The sequence below is a fragment of the Parus major genome, chromosome 2 (genome assembly GCF_001522545.3).
Source record: "Parus major isolate Abel chromosome 2, Parus_major1.1, whole genome shotgun sequence".
NCBI classification, from domain to species: Eukaryota; Metazoa; Chordata; class Aves; order Passeriformes; family Paridae; genus Parus; species Parus major.
This window is the reverse complement of record NC_031769.1, coordinates 129,952,853-129,974,009: the sequence shown is the minus strand read 5'-3', so window position 1 is coordinate 129,974,009 and position 21,157 is coordinate 129,952,853. Positions and strand designations below refer to the sequence as shown.

General features: G+C 37.3%; 1 protein-coding gene across 10 annotated transcripts in view; it reads right to left on the bottom strand.

Annotated features, from left to right (window-relative positions):
• The window catches only part of VPS13B (vacuolar protein sorting 13 homolog B), a 422,306-nt gene that overhangs the window by 20,863 nt on the left and 380,286 nt on the right, over positions 1 to 21,157 (bottom strand). For 9 of the 10 annotated variants that reach the window (XM_015617450.2, XM_015617453.2, XM_015617455.2 and 6 more), the window contains 13 exons: positions 16,013 to 16,168; positions 14,426 to 14,689; positions 14,191 to 14,274; positions 13,848 to 14,023; positions 13,199 to 13,369; positions 12,334 to 12,535; positions 11,168 to 11,356; positions 10,607 to 10,753; positions 9,126 to 9,391; positions 7,796 to 7,923; positions 6,995 to 7,194; positions 4,378 to 4,496; positions 2,445 to 3,259 (listed from right to left, as the gene is read on the bottom strand). In XM_015617450.2, the coding sequence (XP_015472936.1) occupies positions 2,445 to 3,259; positions 4,378 to 4,496; positions 6,995 to 7,194; positions 7,796 to 7,923; positions 9,126 to 9,391; positions 10,607 to 10,753; positions 11,168 to 11,356; positions 12,334 to 12,535; positions 13,199 to 13,369; positions 13,848 to 14,023; positions 14,191 to 14,274; positions 14,426 to 14,689; positions 16,013 to 16,168 (2,917 nt within the window). The other variant, XM_033512358.1, reaches the window with a different exon arrangement.

The window sequence follows — 21,157 nt, the reverse complement described above, 5'->3', positions numbered from 1 at the left end:
CCTGGTATGCCAGGAATGGTTTGCTGTAATCTGTCCCTGCCTGTCAGGTTTGGGAAGCTCTCTGGATGGATTGTGCTCACCCTTGGAGAGTGTATGGGAATAATGTGCAACCTGCAGCATGGGTGACCCTCCTCAGCCAATGCTCAGGGCAAACCCAATGGCTCCTCACTGCCAGCTTGGAGCACCCAACCCAAGGAGGAAGGTGTGGGAGTAAGTCAGGAATAGGAGAATGAGGAACCAGGAATAACCCCTCAATTCACAAGCTCTGTGTGGCATTTTACTCTGCAGAAATACAGTATTATGTCAGGCTGCCATTTCCCACTTGTGCCCAGTAATTATATCCACTGACATGAAATAAATATGATGGTAATTAGCAGAGAGCCAGTGAATTTTCTTTATAGGCAACTATAGGGTCAGATGTGATATTTCTGAATAAAATTTTATTAACTTTTATATAGGGGACAAATGAACTAGAAAAGGAGATTTCCATTGCAAGTTTGGCTGATTTGAGATAAGCAATGCTAACCAGCATATTTGAACAGAGCTCTCCAGCCCCATGCATGGCTTGAATGGATTCTGGCCACTCCTTTGTAACACATAGGGCAGCCTGATGCACCCCCTTCAGCAAGCTTTGAGGAAAATCCTGCCCCCTTCCACAGGTCAGCAGCAGTCCTGCACACAGCTAAGAGCAAAAGAGTGTATATCTGAGTATAAGGTATGGCTGTATGGGAAGACTGTCTGTGCTACCAATGGTCTATGCATGAGACAGTGGTGAGCAGAAGGGGTTCAAACAACCCATATTCCACATTAATGTAATTAAAACACAGAAGCACGAGGTCCTCTTCCATAAGAGACCAATTGTGCTAATGGTGAGAAAAAAACTCAGGGTTTGCAGATCATATAAAGCTTTGTGCTTGATTTTTCCTTCCTTTTTTACTTTGTTGACACAGTTGGCTTTTTTGACAAGTGTCACAAAGTCTTCAACATAAACCATTTTCTTTGCTAAAGCAAACATTAATCAGCACAATTCACCATCTTAATCATGGTGACACCTTTCAAACAATACATTTTAGTTTTAGTTCTTTTAATGGGAGTTAAGTATACATGCATATGTATTTTCCTGAAGAGAAGTTCCACCAAAGCAAACCTCAGTTTTTAATACTTACATCAGCTTGATTTCAGATACAGCACTGATCCCAGACCAAGTGATGGGGCAGAAGCATTTTCACTGTGGACCATATTTGGCTAGAGTTTCACTCTTAATTACCAAGCAACTAGATCTGCCCTTCTGTACTATGAGATTTAACTACAAAACAAATCCAAACAAGTAGCAAAAAGAAAAACAGAAATTTTGCAAACGTAATATTGCTTGCAAATGATAATTGATATAAATTATAAAAATATAATAAAAATATATTTTATAATAATAAAAAATATTGCAAAATAATGACCTGGTACACTGTTCTGGTGCACAACTGTGCACAGTGTTGTCACAGTCAGCTGTGCAAGCCAGGTATGCACACAGTGAAAGACAAGGTCAGCATCTATAAACACATGAAATACACGTGTACAGTTTTGGAAAGTGTGCACAGAAGTCAGCTTGCAGCTATGCTTCCAGTCCAAATTGAAGCATTAGGATTTCAGAAAATCTGACTATTAATATTGCAGGAAAATAAATCCCACATTTCAGTGTGGAAAATGTTACTTTTGTTTGATCATGGAAGAGCTTCCTTCTGTCCCAGGCACAAATTCTGTGCTGCACCAAGACACATCAGAGACCAGATTTCATTATTTCTACATTAGTATTTATGGAAAACAAAATGTACCCAATAACTTAAAAAGACTAATTGCTTGCTATTGATCCTATATGGGAAAAAGTTACTAGCAGCAAACTTCATAGTTCTTGGATCAAAGGAAAACAAACATCTGTGTGCCAGTTTAGATTGAATTCTATATGAAGAAAGACAGATTCCTAATCATAAACTGCAGCCAAAAGGAGTTTTAACAACAAAACAACGTTCAGGTCTATAATTTACTTCTGAACGCAGAGCAACATGCTGAATAATTTGATTAAACAGTGTTTTGGGGAGTTTATGTAAGGAATGTGGGTTGATTCTGAACTTGTGCTATAATACAAAATGACAAAACCTAAGCCAGCTAGAACACCTATTTTTGCTATGTTCAGGGTTTCAGGTGGCTACAGCCTTCAGGTGGCTGGCTAGTGTTTAGCACAACATTGCAAATCTTCACTGGTGTCTGCTCAGCTGGTTTATTTCCCTTCTGTTGTGTGACAGGACCTGAGAGGTGTCTGAAAGTATCATTATCAGTGTCTAAGGAGAACAAAAATTCCGCATCTGGCTAACAGCTAGGGTACTCATCTTGAGCTACAGCCACAGAATCCTGGTACACAATGAAAAGGTTGCTTGTTAAGGAAAAGTACTGACCTGCTCTGAAAAGTGCTCCAGCAGCGTAATGCATGGCCAAGGCGTGGACAAGCTGCCTGGCCGTGGTGAAGATGGGTCCTCGCTCGAACACAGAGAAGGAGAGAGGGGTGTGATCTGAGGCTATATACAGTTTCAATGAAGCATGAATACTGACAAGGACATTAACAGGTTGTATTTTTAATTTTCTTAGCTTCACTGGCTTGACTAAAGCTCTTGCATGCTCTCTCACTTGTTCAGGCACTATCAGGGTAGCATCTGAAGCACTCATGGATTTACAAGCAGTTTTGTTTTCTGGAAGATATGTATCAAACAAAGTCTTAATGTAGTAAACAAAGGTGTCTTCCACATACAGCCTAGCTGGTTTGAGCTCAAAGCTGAGGTCATTCACGTGAAACATGAAATTCTCTTCCTCAGAAAAAGCAATACAGAGTTTTATAAAGCAGTTTTCCTTATAGATTTCCAAATCCTTGTTACAAACAATGAGATTGTTCATTCTTGACCACTGTGTGGTTTCGTTTTTCTCTTCTTGGCACAGCAGGACTGCAAAATGGAAATTGGATTTGCTGTACAACTGATTGTCCAGTTGCAAATCTTCACAATACACTTGGAGACTATGAAACTGTGGGAGGCCTTCCACAGAGTCCTGCTGGAACTCCTGTGACAGGGAGCTGGTGGCCGGGGCCATGTAGAGGAAAACATTGTCTGCTGTGAGACGCAGGAGCTCAGATGACACTTTGTGGTTTGTAATATCATCAAATGCAGCAAGACTTAACTGACTGATGAACATTTTCAGTGACAGGATCTGCTCTTGACTTCTAGACAGGCGGGAAAAGAAGTTTTATTACTTCCTGTCATTTGAATTCACCTGGCATCTTGCTTGCTCAAAGAACTGTCAAGAGAGACATTCTCTGTAATACGTGGGAAACTCATTGTATAAGTCCTGCTAACATTACTGGGATTTGGCAACCTTAATCACCACAGTGAGTACCACCCAGGATATCTTCTAAGAACTGGGACAGTATATATCTATACCAGGGTGGTCTGTCTTTTTTAGCAATCAACAGGATAGTTTGGACAGGAACATCTCTATCTACACAGTAATTCCCATTACATTTGCTACAGAGAGATATTAAAACACAGTTTTCTGACGATTCATGTACAGCCTCAGATGTTTCACTGAAGGTTACTATTATGGATAATCATTTCACATTGCATGCAATGAGTGCCCTCCACTGCAGTATTTTGATACTGATGGCATTGAGGGCCCCTCCCTGCAATGGAAACTGCCCATTGCCAAGTTTAACTAGCAAATGGACTAGTAGGTACTGCTGATGACCAGTTGCTTAATTACAATGCAAATAAAAACAGTACAACAAATTCCACTCTAATTGTAACAGGATTTCTGGAAGCCAAGTATTCTGCAGCTTAGAAATAAGTAGTATTTTAATTGCACTTGAATGAAGCTGAGGACCAGATTGTGGTGTATTATGGAAGTGGAGAAATAGTCTAAAGAAGTGTGTTATAATCAAGTATGATTAATCACTAACTGTAAAGCTACTTCTACAGCTCTTGCATATTAAATCTTCAGGAGCTTGTAAGATTACAGATGGCAGGACCTTGCTAAATACATTTTAAAATGAACACACTCAAAATTAATTATTATGGAAAATGTCTTTTTTTAAAATTAACAACTCAGGTCCTCTTTTTGTACCAGTATCCTAATGTTTACCCTATAGTGACATGACTTTTGATGTTAGATTGTCCTTTTTAACTATGATATACAAAGCCATATGGTCTAAACATATGCTACAGAGCATGCAGCAGTATTAACCAAAACAAACAGTTAAGCCAAAGTTTCTAAGTCAGTTAACACTTAGAAAGCTGACTGAGCTCTCGGCAATGCTTTTAATCATCTTTTATGTGCTTTATGTACCTGTTGAGGTTGATACCAATGGGTCCTGCTTTTCCTTCTGGGGCCAAGGTTATGACTAATGTTCCACAGTGATGGGTGATGTCCACATAAACACAGCCAAACCCAGTTAAGAACACAATCTAGAGGAGAGGGTTAAAAACACATGGAATGTAACTGAAATCACTATTCTATTGTAATAAATTAAATTAATGCAATCAATGCCTTTTGGCTGAGAACTTTTATTCAAATCAGGATACTATTCAGGAAAAAAGTCAGATTTCAATAATTCAGAAAATAACTGCTCTGATACTTTAAGTATTTCAATTATACAGGGAAATGAAATTTGCATCCTATCATTCAACTGCATAACTGAATACATTTTAATAAGAAACTTCGCCAGAAAAAAAGCAAAATGTGCTGAGGAGGGTGGAGTTTATATGAGAAAAATAAATAGGAAATTTTAGTTTGTGATTCTGAATTAAGAAGAAAGGCATTTTCCTGGAGCTCTAAAAAATCCCACTTTCTCCTCTAGAAAACAAACCCTAAACTAACGTTATGTTGCTATACCCTAGCTTAGAGCTGGGTAGATGAATTGGTGATAGCATGCTGTAAAACACATGAAGACTGGAAAGTAAGTAACATTTTGGATCCATGAAAACTCACAATATCAGCTCAAGACTGAACACATTATTAAGCCATTTAAACTGGTTTGTGAGAACAGCTTCACAGGCAAGGTGCTGCCACGAGGAAAGGGCAAAAATCTATTAGAAAGCATAAAACATCTAAAAAGGCAAGAAAAATGGGAATTTGACAACAGATTTGTGTCTTGCTTACAGGTGTACAAACTTTCATTCTGGACAAGTTATCTTTAGAAATATCCCACTTAAATAAATGATGTACTGCTTTTGGAAGTTAATTCTGCAATATTTCAAAGTTTTGTGTTTCTCCAGATCATAAAAAATCAAGATCTTTTAAAGGTTTGGAAAAATTCAGAGCAGTCCTTGTTAGAGCAAGCTGGCTTCTCTTTTCTTGGAAGGTTACTATCAAAACAATTATTTACTAGATTGCAATGACAGAAGCTATAATATAAAGGAATGCAAACTTGAGAAATAACACAAAGATATTGGGCTAGCACAGGTAAAATAAACAGCTAATTGTCCTGATGAATCTTTACTGCTGTTAAGAAGTCACCAGAAGCAAAAACAATTGGAAGTTTAGTAGGATTAGCACTGATTCTTATTAGGCTATTCATAATAACTTTGTACAGATAATTAAATTTCATTAATCAAATTTCTTATTCTTCTGATCATTACATGTAAGAGAATTTCTACTTCTGACGTGTCTGTTTTAATCCTTTGCATGTCTGGAAGAGATTCACAATCCTACATGAAACTGGAGAAAAAAGGACATTTACAGAATTTTCGAAACTCTAATTATTCTAAATGAAGCTCCATTGATCTTGAAGATTGGTCATTTTTAATTCCAATTTCAGATGATTCTGATGTTAAATACTTCAATATTTATTAAGATATTAGTTTTAAGTAGTTTAAAATTTACTTACTAATAGAAAAAGAAATACCTATCTGTGACTACATAGAAGAAATACAAATCCTTCAAATCCCAGTTATTTCACAACCTGAACTGAATTGTATGTGACACTATTAGTATATTCCTTATTCACTTATATTCATAGTTTTCTAAGAGAAAGACAGACTTAGAAATCCTGGGAAAATTTTCAACATGTACATCCTAAAACTTCAATAACAGAAAGCTATACTTTTTTTTGGAGAGCTGTTCAAGTAGACAATGATCCCCAAATGTTGTCTTAGCATCTAATTCCTTCTAGGAGCCAGATACTTATAAAGAACCCTGGTCTGGCATAACATTAATGACTGAAATTTGAAACCTTGCATTGCTTGACTGGCTTGCTGAATGGAACTGAACTACTTGCTATATAACATAACACTCAATAATCAAGAGCATTTTGTGATTGGTGCCCAGGGAAAACATCTGAAACTAGTATTTCTTTCAAAGAGCCAAGCAGTTTATGTTGATTCCATGTAAACTAATGACTTCAAAGATGGAAAAAATTCCCATGAAAAAGAATTACTCCAGTCAAGGAAGCTTTCATTTACCTCAAGACCCAGAGAAAAATAACAGAAGGAAAGAAAAGGGAGGGGTTGTTTTGTTTCAGAAAGATATGAGCAGCTTCTGTAAAGACACAGAGGGAGAATGACTGTGAGGATTCCTACAAGATATAAAGACAAAAATCCCATGATAATGAAGTCACCACATTTTCTTGCATCCTGCGGCATTCTTTGCTTACAGAGCCCAGAAATTTTCAAGACTGCTTTTTCCAGACAACACCAGATTGATTAAAAAGTGGGAAAAAAAATCAGTGTTATAAAGCCTCTATTTTCAATCTAGTGTTTTTTAAAAAGAGACAGTAAAGAAGATATCCTGTGTTCTAAAACTTTCACAGGAAGGGGCTTACTTAGGCCGGAGAGTTCCCAGGAGTTAAATAAAACCCCTTAAACCGACAGAAAGGATACACTCATTGCAGAGGAACAATGCACTGTGCAGGTCAGAAAGACAACCATTTATGGTGTGAACTAGGAAGCAGTTTATAATGATTTACTTGTGTGCCTTGGTTGTTGATGTCCACAACATCACTCCATTCATTTACTAATTCATCAGATGACACCACTTTCAGGAGAATACTGGGCAATACATCTCTTGTTTTGCAATCTGGATAGCTGGAGATTTGATGGTAAAGCTCATGATGAACCGAACATTCAGCTGGAATCTTTCTACAGTAAACTTCAAACTTTGGTGTATCTGAAATTTTATAAAATATACAAGATCAGTGCTTTCTAAAACCTGTATGAAATCAAAACTCATCTATGCTTGTACAAATGAGAAAGTTTCTGTCTGAAATATTCCTAATGAAGAAAAACATTGCTTTAGTTAGAATTTCTATTGATTAAAATATTGTATGTTTGGGTTTTTTCCTTTTTCTATTTGATAAAGTTTTACACAAATAATGTTCTGCTGGTCATTACATTAACTTATTGTAACCAGACTTTTGACAATATGTTTTCTGTTGCATTTTCAAATCTGAGGAAATAAAAATGTTCCATGGGATTGAATTGATGTCAACAAAACTTCACTGCCTATGGACTTCCTACAGCTGAGTCACCTTGACAGCTGGAACCAGGGAGACTCAAAAGTCCAGAGACAAATATTTAAGTTCATACTCCTGACCTCACAATTAGCTCCAACAGCTTCCAGAGTCTCTCACTTTGAGACAGACCTTCATGAGAGCATCAAGTTCTTGCTATAACCAAAACACACACTGAACTCAATTTTGGACTGGAGATAGAGTCTTGTAAGTTACACTACAACAGTGCATTGTTTCTAATTATTGCATAGTACCTACCTTTGAAATTCTCTTTTACAAGCAATGGAATGGAGCACCTATTGTGGATAATTATACGAGGACTAGGATCTTCTGAAAGTGTTAGGTACGTCACGCCAAGATGCTCTTGATAAGTCAGTGCTATAGCTCTAAAACAGAAGCAGATATATTGGATTGTGTCTGTTTTGGATGCAACCTTTACATATTATTATCCTGAACAACTAAAAACATTTAAAACTAGGATCTGTAAGATTCTTTATGAACAAATTCCAAGTCCATAGATATTTATCTACATTTAGGCAAATACACATCTTCAACAGAAGAGCATGTGAAAATAGCCTAAAAAACATGAGAGAAGAAATTGCTTCATGGAGAGTACTCATGAGTTAAATTGAACATGTGTGCCTACAAGATGAGAGCCCTAGCCAGCAGAGATTTATATTAAATTAAAAACATGGGATTGTAGGCCCAAATTTTCAACTTAAATCTTTAAAATTTTCCAGAAGAATTTGCATGGATACTTCTCTGGAACACATGAAAGATATTTGAACAAATATATAAATCTATCTGACTGCTCCCCTGGAAGGATCCACAATGCTATTGCTCTTTTAAATGTTAATGTTATGGATCATCACTACATCAGTTTCCAAAACGAGATTAAATGAATTTAGTTCTACTTATTAACTACATAAAATATCTTCATGCATAAACATAAATTCTTTTTCTTTCTCTTGTGCAAATTTATTGGCTGCTGCTAAAAACCCTTAACCTCACGGTGATTTAAAAAAAAAATCCGAAGTCTGAAAATCTGATTAGGAACATGAGATTCCCTATGCCTGTGGTGGAATGATAAGGAATCCTTCCCTTATTGTTTCCATTCATTTTTTTTTAAATCTGAAGTCTGTATGAGAATCTTTAGTATCCAGAATGACACCTCTTGGGTGCTGCAGAGGAACTGTATGAGAGTTTGAATAATATCAAGCCCTTCAGGCAAGAGGCAGATCACATCTCTGGTAATATATACTGATGAAGCTTCTCTAATTTCAGCAGATTGTTTTTTGTTCATAGCAGCATGAATAGATTCAGATATCAGGTTAAAGAAATGAAACTGCTCATCTGACAAGTCACTGGACTGCTATTTTTAACTAGCTGGTTCCATAAGTTTGTAAGCAGAACGCACAACTGCACAGTTCAAGCTTTAGAACTTGAAATCTTTCATTGATGTAATCTCAAAATAGTTTCATCTCTTCTGTCTTTTCTTCTTTATCCTCTTATTATGCTTACAAAAATATATGTCTACCTTTTATAAACAAAACCTAAATTTTTGTATTGAGTGCCCAGCGCACAGTACCTGGTGCAGAATCCACTTTCAGTACACGCGCCCGTGGGCACCGCCACGCTCTGCCTCGCCAGCTCGGCGCTGAGCACGGCCGGGAGGCTCCACAGCTCGCGGCTCCCGGCGCTGAAGCTCAGCACCAGGCGCCTGTCCCCGAGAGACGCCCCAGCCGCCGAGGGACCCGGCTCTGCCAGCAGGTCCCAGCAGGGCACGGCGCTCAGCGCCTCACCGGAGCCGGCCGGACCGACGCTGAACACCGTACTGTCGGGTGAGTGCAAGTCCTGCAAACAAAAAAAGTGGTGGTAGCACGGCATCCTGGCTCCTAAAAGGAGGTTTTTTCATGTTGATTTTGTGCAAAAAGTTCTGAAGTGGCCAATGACCACAACTAACTGAAGGCTGCATTGCATTACAGGCCAAATTGTGTCTTCATGTATAGGTTTGCAGCACAGCTATCTGGGGTTCCTGAGCAACTGGGTCTCGTGAAATATGTCTCTGACCATGCTGAGGGGTTTGGAACTAGATGGTCTTTCAGGTCACTTTCAACCCAACCCCTTCTGTAGGGGGTTTAGAGATTCTGTAACTCTGTGATCTACAGCCGTCTCTCAGCACCACAACAGCTCTACCAAAATCAAGTTACATTCCTGTAACGCAACTGTGTGAACAAAATCCATTTAGAGTTACAAAATTAAGAATAGATTTTAACCTCAACATTCTCCCAATTCCCCATCCCATAAGACTGCCACAAAATGTGTGATGCACCACTGTAGATAATGACATGAAGAAAACTAAAGCAGAAGGAAAACAATACAGAAACAGGAACTTTAAAAATTTGTTGATCTGCCAGCTCTTCTAGTAAGTTTGACCCTGAGAATTCTTTCCACATATTTTACTATAAATGTAATCCTCAATAAATATGTATAAATGGTTGATTAAAATATATTTACCATGCATAAATTTTGGTTCCTGCAACCTAGTCCTTAAATGTTCTGTGATATTATTGGAAAACTGATATTCACAATTTGATGGAGTTTATGAAATACATAAACTTTGGGCATGTATCTAGTTCTGCAGCTTTGCTCAGATAACTGGAATCTTCCCAAAAGGATAACAAAATATTTTCAGCCTGCCAGGCCAATATACCTCTTTTACACGCAAACTCAGTAAAAATTCTGAGAACATTTTCAACAGCTACTACGGATTACGCTGCCTATTTTACAGAAATGGCCATTAGTGCCTGAACAGATGGAGAACAGGCAGAACTAATTCTGCAATGTGCAAGAATTTGCTGCTTGCACAGTTTTCTGAACACAGTTAATTACTGGAGTTGAATTTACCCAGTATTCCGTATTCTAAATGTTATAAATTACTTTATGATTATTATGTCTAAAGATTTCTGTTCCAAGCTCTGCTATATGCAGCTCATCTAAATACAGATACAGATGTAAACAACCATTTTCCACAGATGACAAACAAAAACAGTATCTACAGTGCTTTACCTCTTCTCCTGAGTGAAGTTTGGAAATAAAAAGCTGTGGCCTATAATAAATTTGATATGATGTATCATTGATTATTGTTGTCTTATCTTCTATCTGTAGAATTTGTATACCTTGTCGAACCATGGAAGAAATGCAGAATTCACACAACTGTAAGATAATGAAAATTGTGATGAAGTCACACAAAAGGTAGTGAAATGTACCAACAGAATTGCTGTTTTCTTTCTAATCAAAGAAATCCTCTCTACTCTCATGCACTTTGTAACTGGAGCCACATCACGTGCTTTTGAAGTTGCGTCTGTCAATGTTATCCAAACAACACTGAGAATTCAGTATTTCTTTTTCCAGGAGATACTGTATTATCTTTATGGGTTGCACAGTATGTTTTTGGCAATCTAATTCTTTAAACTGTATTTCATACATTGTTTACACTCTCTTTATGTTGGACATATATTAACATAATTAGGGAGAAGCTTTCACACTGCATACATTTGATTGTTTTATCTGCTATATGACTTTGTTTTTACATGATAAAGTTACAAATCATTATAATTTTCTTCTAACCTTTTGATGACCTGGAAAAGCACCAAGTTTAATTTCAGCTTCAACAAAACCTTCTTCATCCAATGTTACTACTTCCCCATTATCGGCATCCTTCCATTTTGGGGAAGTCACATTATGAACCAGTTTAATTGCCACCGATTTGTGCACAGTATTAGTGTTTGCCCAGTATATTCCAACCTGGAAAGCTTCCTGTAAGTGAAAAAATTATTGATTATAGTTGTTCACAACTTGATACATTTCTATTACAGTTCTAAAGGCATTTTCCATTAGGCAGTGAATTTAATTTCCTGCCTTTCTCCCTCTGATTCTTGCTATGTGGTACAAGGTTAGATGAAACTGCAAGGTGGGTAAGGAACTGATCCTCACAAGGGATCAAGGCTGTAGTCTACAATGAGATGTGCTACTAGGCAGACCTTTTGTTTATTAACAGACATGGGGGGGGATGACAGAATAAACAGGAAGTATCAGATTGTTCAACTGGAATTAAGAAGCTGATGTGTCAAATCACCTCAATTATTTTGAAACTAAAGAATATTTGAGTTATAATAAAAAAAAGAATGTGCATGGCCAAGATATGTGGGAACATCTATTACACTGAAGGCAGGCGTTTTAAAAAAATCTTCCTCTATTGTAATCATTCTGTGTCATTATCAGCTTTTCCTGGTAACACTAAAAGCTATGAAATAACATAACATAAAGCACTCTCAAACAAAACACTCCTTTCAGGCTGTCAATTTTGCTACTGTGGTCAACAATTTCCCAAGTGACAGGTTGGCACAGCAGGGGCCAAAATCTTTACTTGGCCTTTATAGCAGTTTTCAAAGGCTGCTACCTTACACCCATGTTGCAGATTCTTTGGCAGAACTAAGAGGAAGGGGAGAATGCTGCTGATGGAATGAAAACCTTCTGCCTACAGTGTCTTGCAGATAATTTTCAACTATCCATCTTTAGGATGTTGTTTTTCAAACATTGCTACCAAGTATGTTGTGCTATTCACTCGGTGACTCAGTCAGTGTGGTGAATTCCTATTGTTACTGCTAGTCCTCAAATATGACTAACAGACAGACACAGTGACTGGAAAGTGGGAATCATCTGGAGTAATAAGCATTCTTCAGAATCAGTGTGCTTAGCAGAACTGTGCCTGCTAATGTGAAAGGCAAAGTTACCTCGAAGTTGGGAGGTATAATTACTTTCCCGCTAGGTACTTGAAGAAGAATCTTCTCTCCTTCAAACAGCCAGAGGTCCCACTTGGACTGATTGATAAGCAATGCCCAGGGCAGGAGTTCAATCAGCAGAGTTTTAACACACGGTTTCCACACTGACAGCTTTACCCGCATTGGACTATCCCATTGGGAGAGCTGTTCATTGCTGGCAAAAACAAACAAGCAAAAGCATAAAGTCAAAGGAATAACAAATTCAAGATTGCAAATGCTAAGATGTCTTTTTCAGAAATTTGCAAGGCTTTTCTGGTGGTGAAATAGAAAAACTTCTCTTCTTACCTTATCATTCTGGAACACACTGAGGTGCTGTAAGATCTAGATATGTGTTGGCTATAAAGGCATATTTTTAACTCCACAAGCTCAACCTAAATTTAGTCAATTAATACATACCTTAACAGAGTTACCACTGTCCATCAGAGCTAAACCTGTGACTTTTGTAGTCATCAAATCACATTCCCTTTTTCTTTCCCCAACAACTACTTCTACAGCAACTCCTTGTTTCTCTGCTGAAACAAACAGCAGCTGAATAAACAACAGCCTCTAGAGCTGCAGTAAAGAAAGTGCATTCACAAAAAAAGGCTTTATTTTTAAAAAATCCATACTTGATGCATTCTTAGTGTAAACAAGGGCAGCCCTGAGGCTGACCTAATTTTTTTCCCTATCTGATACAGATTCTGTAGTTTACATGCAGGAATTATGTAATTGCTGAAAATACATTCAGTGTTCATCACATATAGTCTTCCAGAATGTGATTTCAGTTTATTTGGAAGGGCAATGCATCAGTCATGAAGAAGGTTTAGCAAGGAGTTACCTGTCTGAATCCTTCCTATTATAAGGCCATGCAGGCTGGGGAGGACTAGCAATGCCATAGAACTCGGAGAGCACTTGGCTGACGTTGCCACCCGGATGGGATTTAGTCGCTATCTGTTTAATCAGAGTGGTTGAGATAGGGACTGCACATTCTGATGGATCATCTTCTTCCCTGCCATTGAAAACAAACTCAGTCACTTACACAAGATCAAGCATTAGCATTAGCATTATCTCTAATGAGGCTTCCCAAGTGTACTCTGCAGCAGGAACACTTTCATGGTAATTGATGAATCAAGTTACAAAGTCCAACAAGTTCCTGAGAATTTACTGACATGCATAGGCTTATTATGACACTGTAATGACTCGAAAAGCTCTTCTGTATTCTCAAAAAACAATTTCAAGATCATTCAGGAATTTATTTTTTAAAACACAAGAACATGGACTGCTTAATTAAACAAATGCAAGTGCGCTTGGGATAGTTGTACCAAATTTAGTGTCACCTCTGATATAATTTCAGCTAAATATGCTTGTTCTGCCATATCCCCTCTGGGCATGGCATACTTTTGGAAAAATGTAGAAGTAGTTGAAGTGTAAATTATTCTTTCTTTTCCATATAAATGAACTATTTTCAAGGAAAATGAGTATTTTACCTGGCTTGAAAAGTCAGGTGGTGTGTAAGATCAGGTTCTATATTTTGCAGTGCTTTCTCTTGTCCTTTCCCTGGGATCATTTGTGTTTCATTCAGTCCCAGGCTTCTTTTCTCTATATGTATGATAATAGGGTCTGGAAGATGGCTCCTTACAATGAAAAGAGGGCTGAAAACAATCTACAAAAAGTAAAAAACACACCAATTTAAAGCCAATCTTATTTCAGTATTACAACTGTTGAAACAAACTATTGATAGATCTTTACAGTAGGTCATTCTGACCTTAATTCATTATATGATATATAAGGCATAAACATTTAGATTTCAGAGACATTAAATGCACTTACTAATCGCTGTTGCACATGTGAATTTGGCTCCAAAGTCAAAATTGTGCACCACACATATGTAATTGAACTCTTTGAAGATGGTACCTGTTTGTAGAAAGATCAGCATTACACTAGCATTATTCCAGGATGATAACATCCACTATTACGTTATATCAGACAGAAGTCTAAATTCGAAGTACTCAGCTCTCTCAGACGTTTTTAATGCTTTATTCCACATACTCATTTCTAGTCATACCTGAATGACAGTGCTGTGTTCTGTGTGTTTAGAACTTAGACATACGTCTTGGGACCAGTCTTCATCTCCTGTAGATTTCACGCTCAGCTCAGTGAGCTCATTGTTTTCTAGGATATACGAAGGCAATTTCTGCTTGGCTGCAAGGCAGTTGATGTGTTCTTTAACAACAGCCTGTCCATCTTGACTAATGTAATGCTGAACCACTTTCAGTTCAATACTTTCAGAAAGGTAACTACAGACTGTCTGTCTTCCACAGATTAGGATCTAAAACACACAAAAAATACAGCTCTTACATAAACAACTGTGAAACAGAAAAAAAAAGGTCAAAATTGAATTAGAGAGTGAAAACCTGTAGAAGAATAATCTTCCTGCTTTAGGTTTTCTCAAGTACGCTGAAGGCAGTGACTGGTAAAACATTATTTTTATTGGCCAAATGTATGTCCAATTTCATAGAAATCTAGGCATTAAAATGCTTGAAATATGGCTAAGGCAGTATCCACACTTGAAAGAAACATGGAACATATACACTTTCCTTACCACTGAACTCAGCAGTACTGCCCATGACTGACAGTTCTGGTTTGGTCTGTGATTGTCTCTGAATGTTGAGACATTTCTGAGCAGTCACAGGGATGCACTTCAAAAAGGCTTCTACTGATACCTCACATTCCCATCCCAAGCCAATGATCCAGACCTTTCACAGTATGTCTGCTGTTTTAAAGCTTATAATTTCAATTAATGACTGTAATGTGTTTCTGTATTTAAGTGCACACACCTAGAAAATGACCAAATTAGACTTGACTTTGTTGCTGTCCATCATGCATGAATTGTTTATTGTAGAGATGCATCTGACTTTTTCCAAGCCATAGCAGGGAACACGATTCCATGTGTACCCCTGTACAACCATCAGAATTTCTTTATGCATGAGGGCACACATCACAGCTACAGCCCACCATGTGAAATCTCAGCAGGGCTTTCAGTGACACCAGGCACTGCTTCTGTCTGCTCAGCTGTGCTGTTGCTGAGCAGTACAGCTCTGCCACATCCATGAGCTGACCATGTTCTGTCCACCACATGCTCTGGCTTCTGCCAATGCAGGCAGAACGGCTGCAGTGTTATTAAACATCTCTTTACAAAAATAGTAAAAGGAAAGTTATTGAACAGCAGCTCATTTTCAAATGTTAATTTGGTAATTCTTTCACTTTAAAAAATGTATAGGTCTGAATTACGACCCAGAATATATTATGAACAGTTTCTTAAAAAAAAATTAAGAGAAATATCTGTTTCTTGAGAGCTTAAAACATGTAAGAGATTGTGCAACTTAGCACTGTCAGAACTTATGAACCAGGCGAAGGGATGTTTACTGGAGCATATAAAATACATGCTGGTAACTGAGCTTTTAAATGCTAAGATCAACACCAAAGTGAAGAAAAAAGTTGTAAGAATTCCTCAAAATAGCCCCAAAAGACTGCTATACTTGTTTTTTGCAGATCCCAGTAGGAGAGAATAAATAACAAAGTGACTAATTAATGAAAAGGTGACAGTTTAAATTACTGATGTTATTTTTTCCTAACTGGATCAAATCCTTACTTGCTTCTGCACTCCACTGAGCTGCTGAACCTTGATAATAAGCGATGCTGTCCGGCCCTTGTACTGAATGGTGCGAATAAAGGTTCCTGTATTGTCCACACTGAATGGCTCAGACCACCGCCAGTTTCCCCAGCCTTCAATACAGATGTGTAACAGCTGGAAAGAAAGAAATTACTGCTTCAATACATAACCAGGGGAAAAAAAGTGCCTTGCAGTAGGATATAAATTCCCATGACAGAGAAATACTCTTGGTCTGAAATCTCAGCAATGCTAAGCACACCAGTTGTCCGAATGAGCCATTCAGTCTGTAATTCTGTGATTTCAGACACAATCAGAAGAAGCAACAATACCATAAAATGGCTCTGGATCATGCATTTCTATAAATTACATCCTTTAACAGTATATTTAACATCTAGACACACAACTGTTCACCAAAAGAAAAAAAAAAAAAAAGGGCAAGTAGACTAGAGAGCATAAAACAGGAAATAAGAGATTTTCTCCACTGCCTTTGAAGTTGTTCTAGAAGTCCAGCAAGGTGATGTGGAACACAGGTCCATGCCAGATTTTTTGCCTTCAGAATAAGACAGAAAATAATAAATACCCTTCCCTTTGAAAATAAAGAAGGACTTGTATAGCTTGCATATATGTGTCTGTTAAAAGCAGAATGTGGTATATTGCTGAGAGATGGGAAACATTTCATTTCTTACACAAATGTGGTGGTAAGTTCAAGCTTGACTGCATGAGAAGAAATTTAACTGCGTAATTATACTCCCTATGTGATTTATTCCGGAAAAGGAGTGGCTTTTTTCCCGTTTAACTTAAATCACTTCCAGAGCAATATAGTCTTTCATCATTTGAAGAGCCTTTCATCCATTTACCCACCATACGCACTTACCTCTGTCCCATGGAGATTCTTTAAGCCAGAGTAGTGAAAATTGGTACTGTTCCATGTAGGTCAATGAAGTTACATAAATTTACACCAGCTGAAGATCTGGCTATTTAGCTCTGTATAGATCTTTTGTGGCTGTGCAAACTTAAGGATGTGAGTTATATATAAGGGATCAAAGCAATAAGCATTCTGGGTAAAATTTATTCTTTGCAGAGGGCCAGCACAGAGCCTAAGCATCACTTAAGTTCTTTAAAACAGTCATATGAAGGCCTTGTGGGAATTCTCTCTTGAGGGTTGAATTTCACTCTGATTTTGGACATCTGTCATTAATTAATTTAAGTAATTGAGAACAGGATCAGGCCCAAAGATTGATTATTTACACTAGCAAAAACTGAAACTTGTAAATACTGTGTTCTTCCACGATTTGTTTCCAGAAAGAGATAACATTCACCATGGGTCTGGTCAGTTGGATTTAGTGAAGGGCTGGATGTTGGGGTTTCCTTCGTTGTTTTAAGAAACAACCACAGCAATAACTTTCAAAGATACTACAATTCAGTAGCCTGTTTGCAATTTGTGGTATCCTCAGCACAAGTTAGACACAGAACAATAACATCCATTCAGTGGGTGGCTTTTGAATTTGCAAGAGTGATGACTGTTGCATTCAGATTCAAATGAGTTTTATGCTGGAAGCACAAAAGCTGATACGTGCCCGTGTGTGCAAGGACAGGCATCTGGATTTATATTCAAGGTTATGTTGAGGGAGGCTGTACACTAGGATAGTCAAACTCATAAACAAACATGTCACTTTGATTCTGAAGTATTGGTTAAAGAAAAGGAAAAAGAAAGCAACAAAAAATCCAACTGCAGTGGCTGGAATCTGTTCAGTTTCTTACAGAGGCAGCTGGGAATAAATCTCATCACATATGAAAATTAGTAGAAACAAGAACACTGTTTACTTTGGAGAGAATGGTAGCTGGAAATGACAGCCAAATAATGAGAGAAGGTACTTAAGCGGTCAGTCTCAGCTAGCAGGCCCACAAAATACTGTGTGCTCCGAAGATAGATGTCACGTTAATGCCATAATTGACGATTAGTAATTACATGTAGCTACAACATTAGGATGTCTCCCACCCTGTATAAACAGCTTTGCTCACGAGCTGAATGTTCTCAAGGAACATGCTGTCAGCTTTCCCTGAGCAGTCATCAGCTCCCAAATGCTGCCTTACTAATTTTCTGTGTACAGATTAGTCTGCACTTAACTTCAAGGCTCAGAAACAAAAATAAAGAAGAGCTATTACCATATATTGACGTTTTCTTATTTTACAAACATACAATTTGCATACTGGTAAATGTGAAAGATACAGCCTTCATAATTTACTTTAAAGATATCTAATATATTTGTATTAATGACCTAACATTATAAGAATTAGGTGCTGTATAAGTCTACTTTTGAGCCAAGAAACTGTATTCCATGAAAACAAAAAAGATGGGTGATTAGGTTATTTAAATGTGAGATTTCTGGAAAAGATGGCTAGAAATAATCAGCAAATGACACTAAGTGATGCAGAGATATATGGCAGGAAATAAAAATGGCAGTAATTTTAGGGAACTAGTAATCAGATATTAGCATGACTTTAGCAGCAAACAGATTTACAGATTCACAGAATTTTCCAACAGGAAGGAAATTCACAAGGATCATCAAGTCAAGCTCTTAAATGAATGGCCCCTACAGGGATTTAACCCAAAACCTTGGTGTTATTTGCACCCTGCTCTGACCAAACAGTTATCAAAGTGACTTGATACTAGAGATTTGCAATAACTGCTGCTAACTCTTCCATTTATCAAATTTTATGCTAATTCTAAGAATTTATTAGGCAGTCTGTTCAAAAAAAGTTCAACAAATATAGCTAGGTATGGGACATATATTAGGAGAAAAGAGAAGTCACTGCATTAAGGTACAAAAAAATGGACTTCAAAGCATTCTAAGAAATACAATCCAGTGATAAGCAAAAATTTGCTGCTTAGAGAGAATTGAAACAGACTATCTATTGTATACATGAAGATAGGCAGTCATTCATGTAAATATTTGATTTCTGCATTTTCTGTCAGGGAAATATACCAGCAGATAACCCAGAAAGTTTTATTTTGACTAGACTTGGCTGGGGCTTGGATTTGCAATTCTTAGCCATTATAGGTTTCTGCTTTGAGAGGAATAGAAATTACTTCAAGGGAAGCAGATTAAGATGAAGCAGCTCTTACTGGAGCAAATAGCTAGAAAAGCTTTATCTTTAAAATAAAGAATACCTTTATCATGCCTCTTCACAGAATGTTTCTATGTGCTTCTCAAAATTTACTTAGGTTTTCAGCTAGATGTGTGAGTGAAGGATATGATCTGAGTAAATAAACTTGTGTGTCATATGACAAAGAATGAGGACTAAAATGGGGGATTAAAAGTGAGACTGAGAATTTAGCCTGTTCAGAAAAGGCATCAATTTCCAACTGTACAAGTAATTTAAAGCTTGAGCCCTCAAAATGCTCAGTGATGCAAATTTGATTTTTACTCTGCTTGCAGATTCACCAGATTTAACTTGGTTTCACCACAGTTCTTTAGATTGTATTTGTCTTCTAAGTGAAACTAGAAAATGTTCTTTCGAAGGGAACGAGGGTAATTGCTATGAAATCTGAGAGTTTGCGAAGAATCAAGTAAAGACCTAGTTAATGGTGTGGAAGCAGTTGTTATTTTAAAATATAGATGATAGTAAAATAAAAGCTGTGACAATGCAGCGGCATGGAGGAAATGTAGCTCTGGAGATGGGAGCTGAATTCTAAGACTTGAAGCTAAAGAAATTTTAATTGAAAAATTAAAGGAGAAGCTTGATTTGTATTTTTTACTGTGTTTTCACAATACAAGGTAGCTCTTGACTAGGATTAGGATTTACAACAATAAAACCACCCAAAATTTGGAAAAATAGTGAATTAAATACTTATTTGGTGGCAGTGGCCACCAAAACAGCTTGAACGTCACTTTGGCTTCATTTTCTCATGTGACCTGGGAGATCTGGCCAGTTCTATGCCATCGGCCCTTGTAGGACAGAAATCCAGTACAGAGCATGGAAAAAGGGAATTTTCATCATCCCCAAGCTGGCTAGTAGACAAAAGGTCACACTTGGCAGATAAACTCTGACCCTGAGGGCTCCTGGAGACGTTGTGAACCTCAGCATTACCTGCAAAGCAGACCTGAACCTCATAGATACAAACTCACCCTGCAGAAAAGTCTTTTGGCTAAGGAACAGTAACCAAATTATGAGTGTTCATGGATAATATTAATCCTTATCTGCCCCAGATATTATCTAGAAATTCAACTACATAGTATAACCATTGATTTAGAATGCAGGACTCCCCAAAAAGCAATAGCACTCTTCTCATAATTTGAACAGCAGAAAATAACATGTAACTTTTTTTTGCCTGATGTTTTCTCTAATGACCTGGGGAGGAATATGTAAAGTACAAGAGATTGTTCAGAGAACCTGTAATATTCTTGAAAAGTAAAATGGGAAAATACTCAAAATAACAACTAATATATAAGTTACAGTTTCTAAGTTTGAACCCATAGAGCAGTGCATACAATGTTACACATTATATAGCCCAGTATCTGAAAGAACTGCAATTTGGAAGTAAATAACAACGAACTGTGATCCTGCTGCAACATGAATCAAAATTTGGCTTCAGTCTTTTTCTTGGTAGGAGAATGCGAAGGAGATTCTTAAATAGCAAATTTACTACTTGTAAAACTACAGTAACCTTTAAAAAGCAAGTTCATAAAATTTAGAATTTGTGTTCACAGACACACTATTTGAAATCAGAAAAATTCTAAGTGTGTTCCAGTGAAAGTATTAATAACATACTAACCAGTACGAATATCTACTCAAGACTTTGTAAGTGTATGATCAGAAAAGTGATAGATATATATTCCCTCAAATTCTATTTAAGTAGCAATAAAATGACAGAGTTTCAGGCATATTTACTTACTTTGATAAGAAAGAAATACCTTTTATTTATAACTACATTCTCATTGAAGTCATTGCGCAGTTCAACACAGGAACTGATTTTTATCCAGTATATCTGCTGTTTCAAGTTAAAGATGATAAAAATGGGTAACTGTTACTGTAACCCTGGAAAGAGACTGCAGAAAGGTTTGAGAGCTGCTACTTCTAAAAACTTCTACTATGCAACATTATGTTTTGCTCGAAAGCACA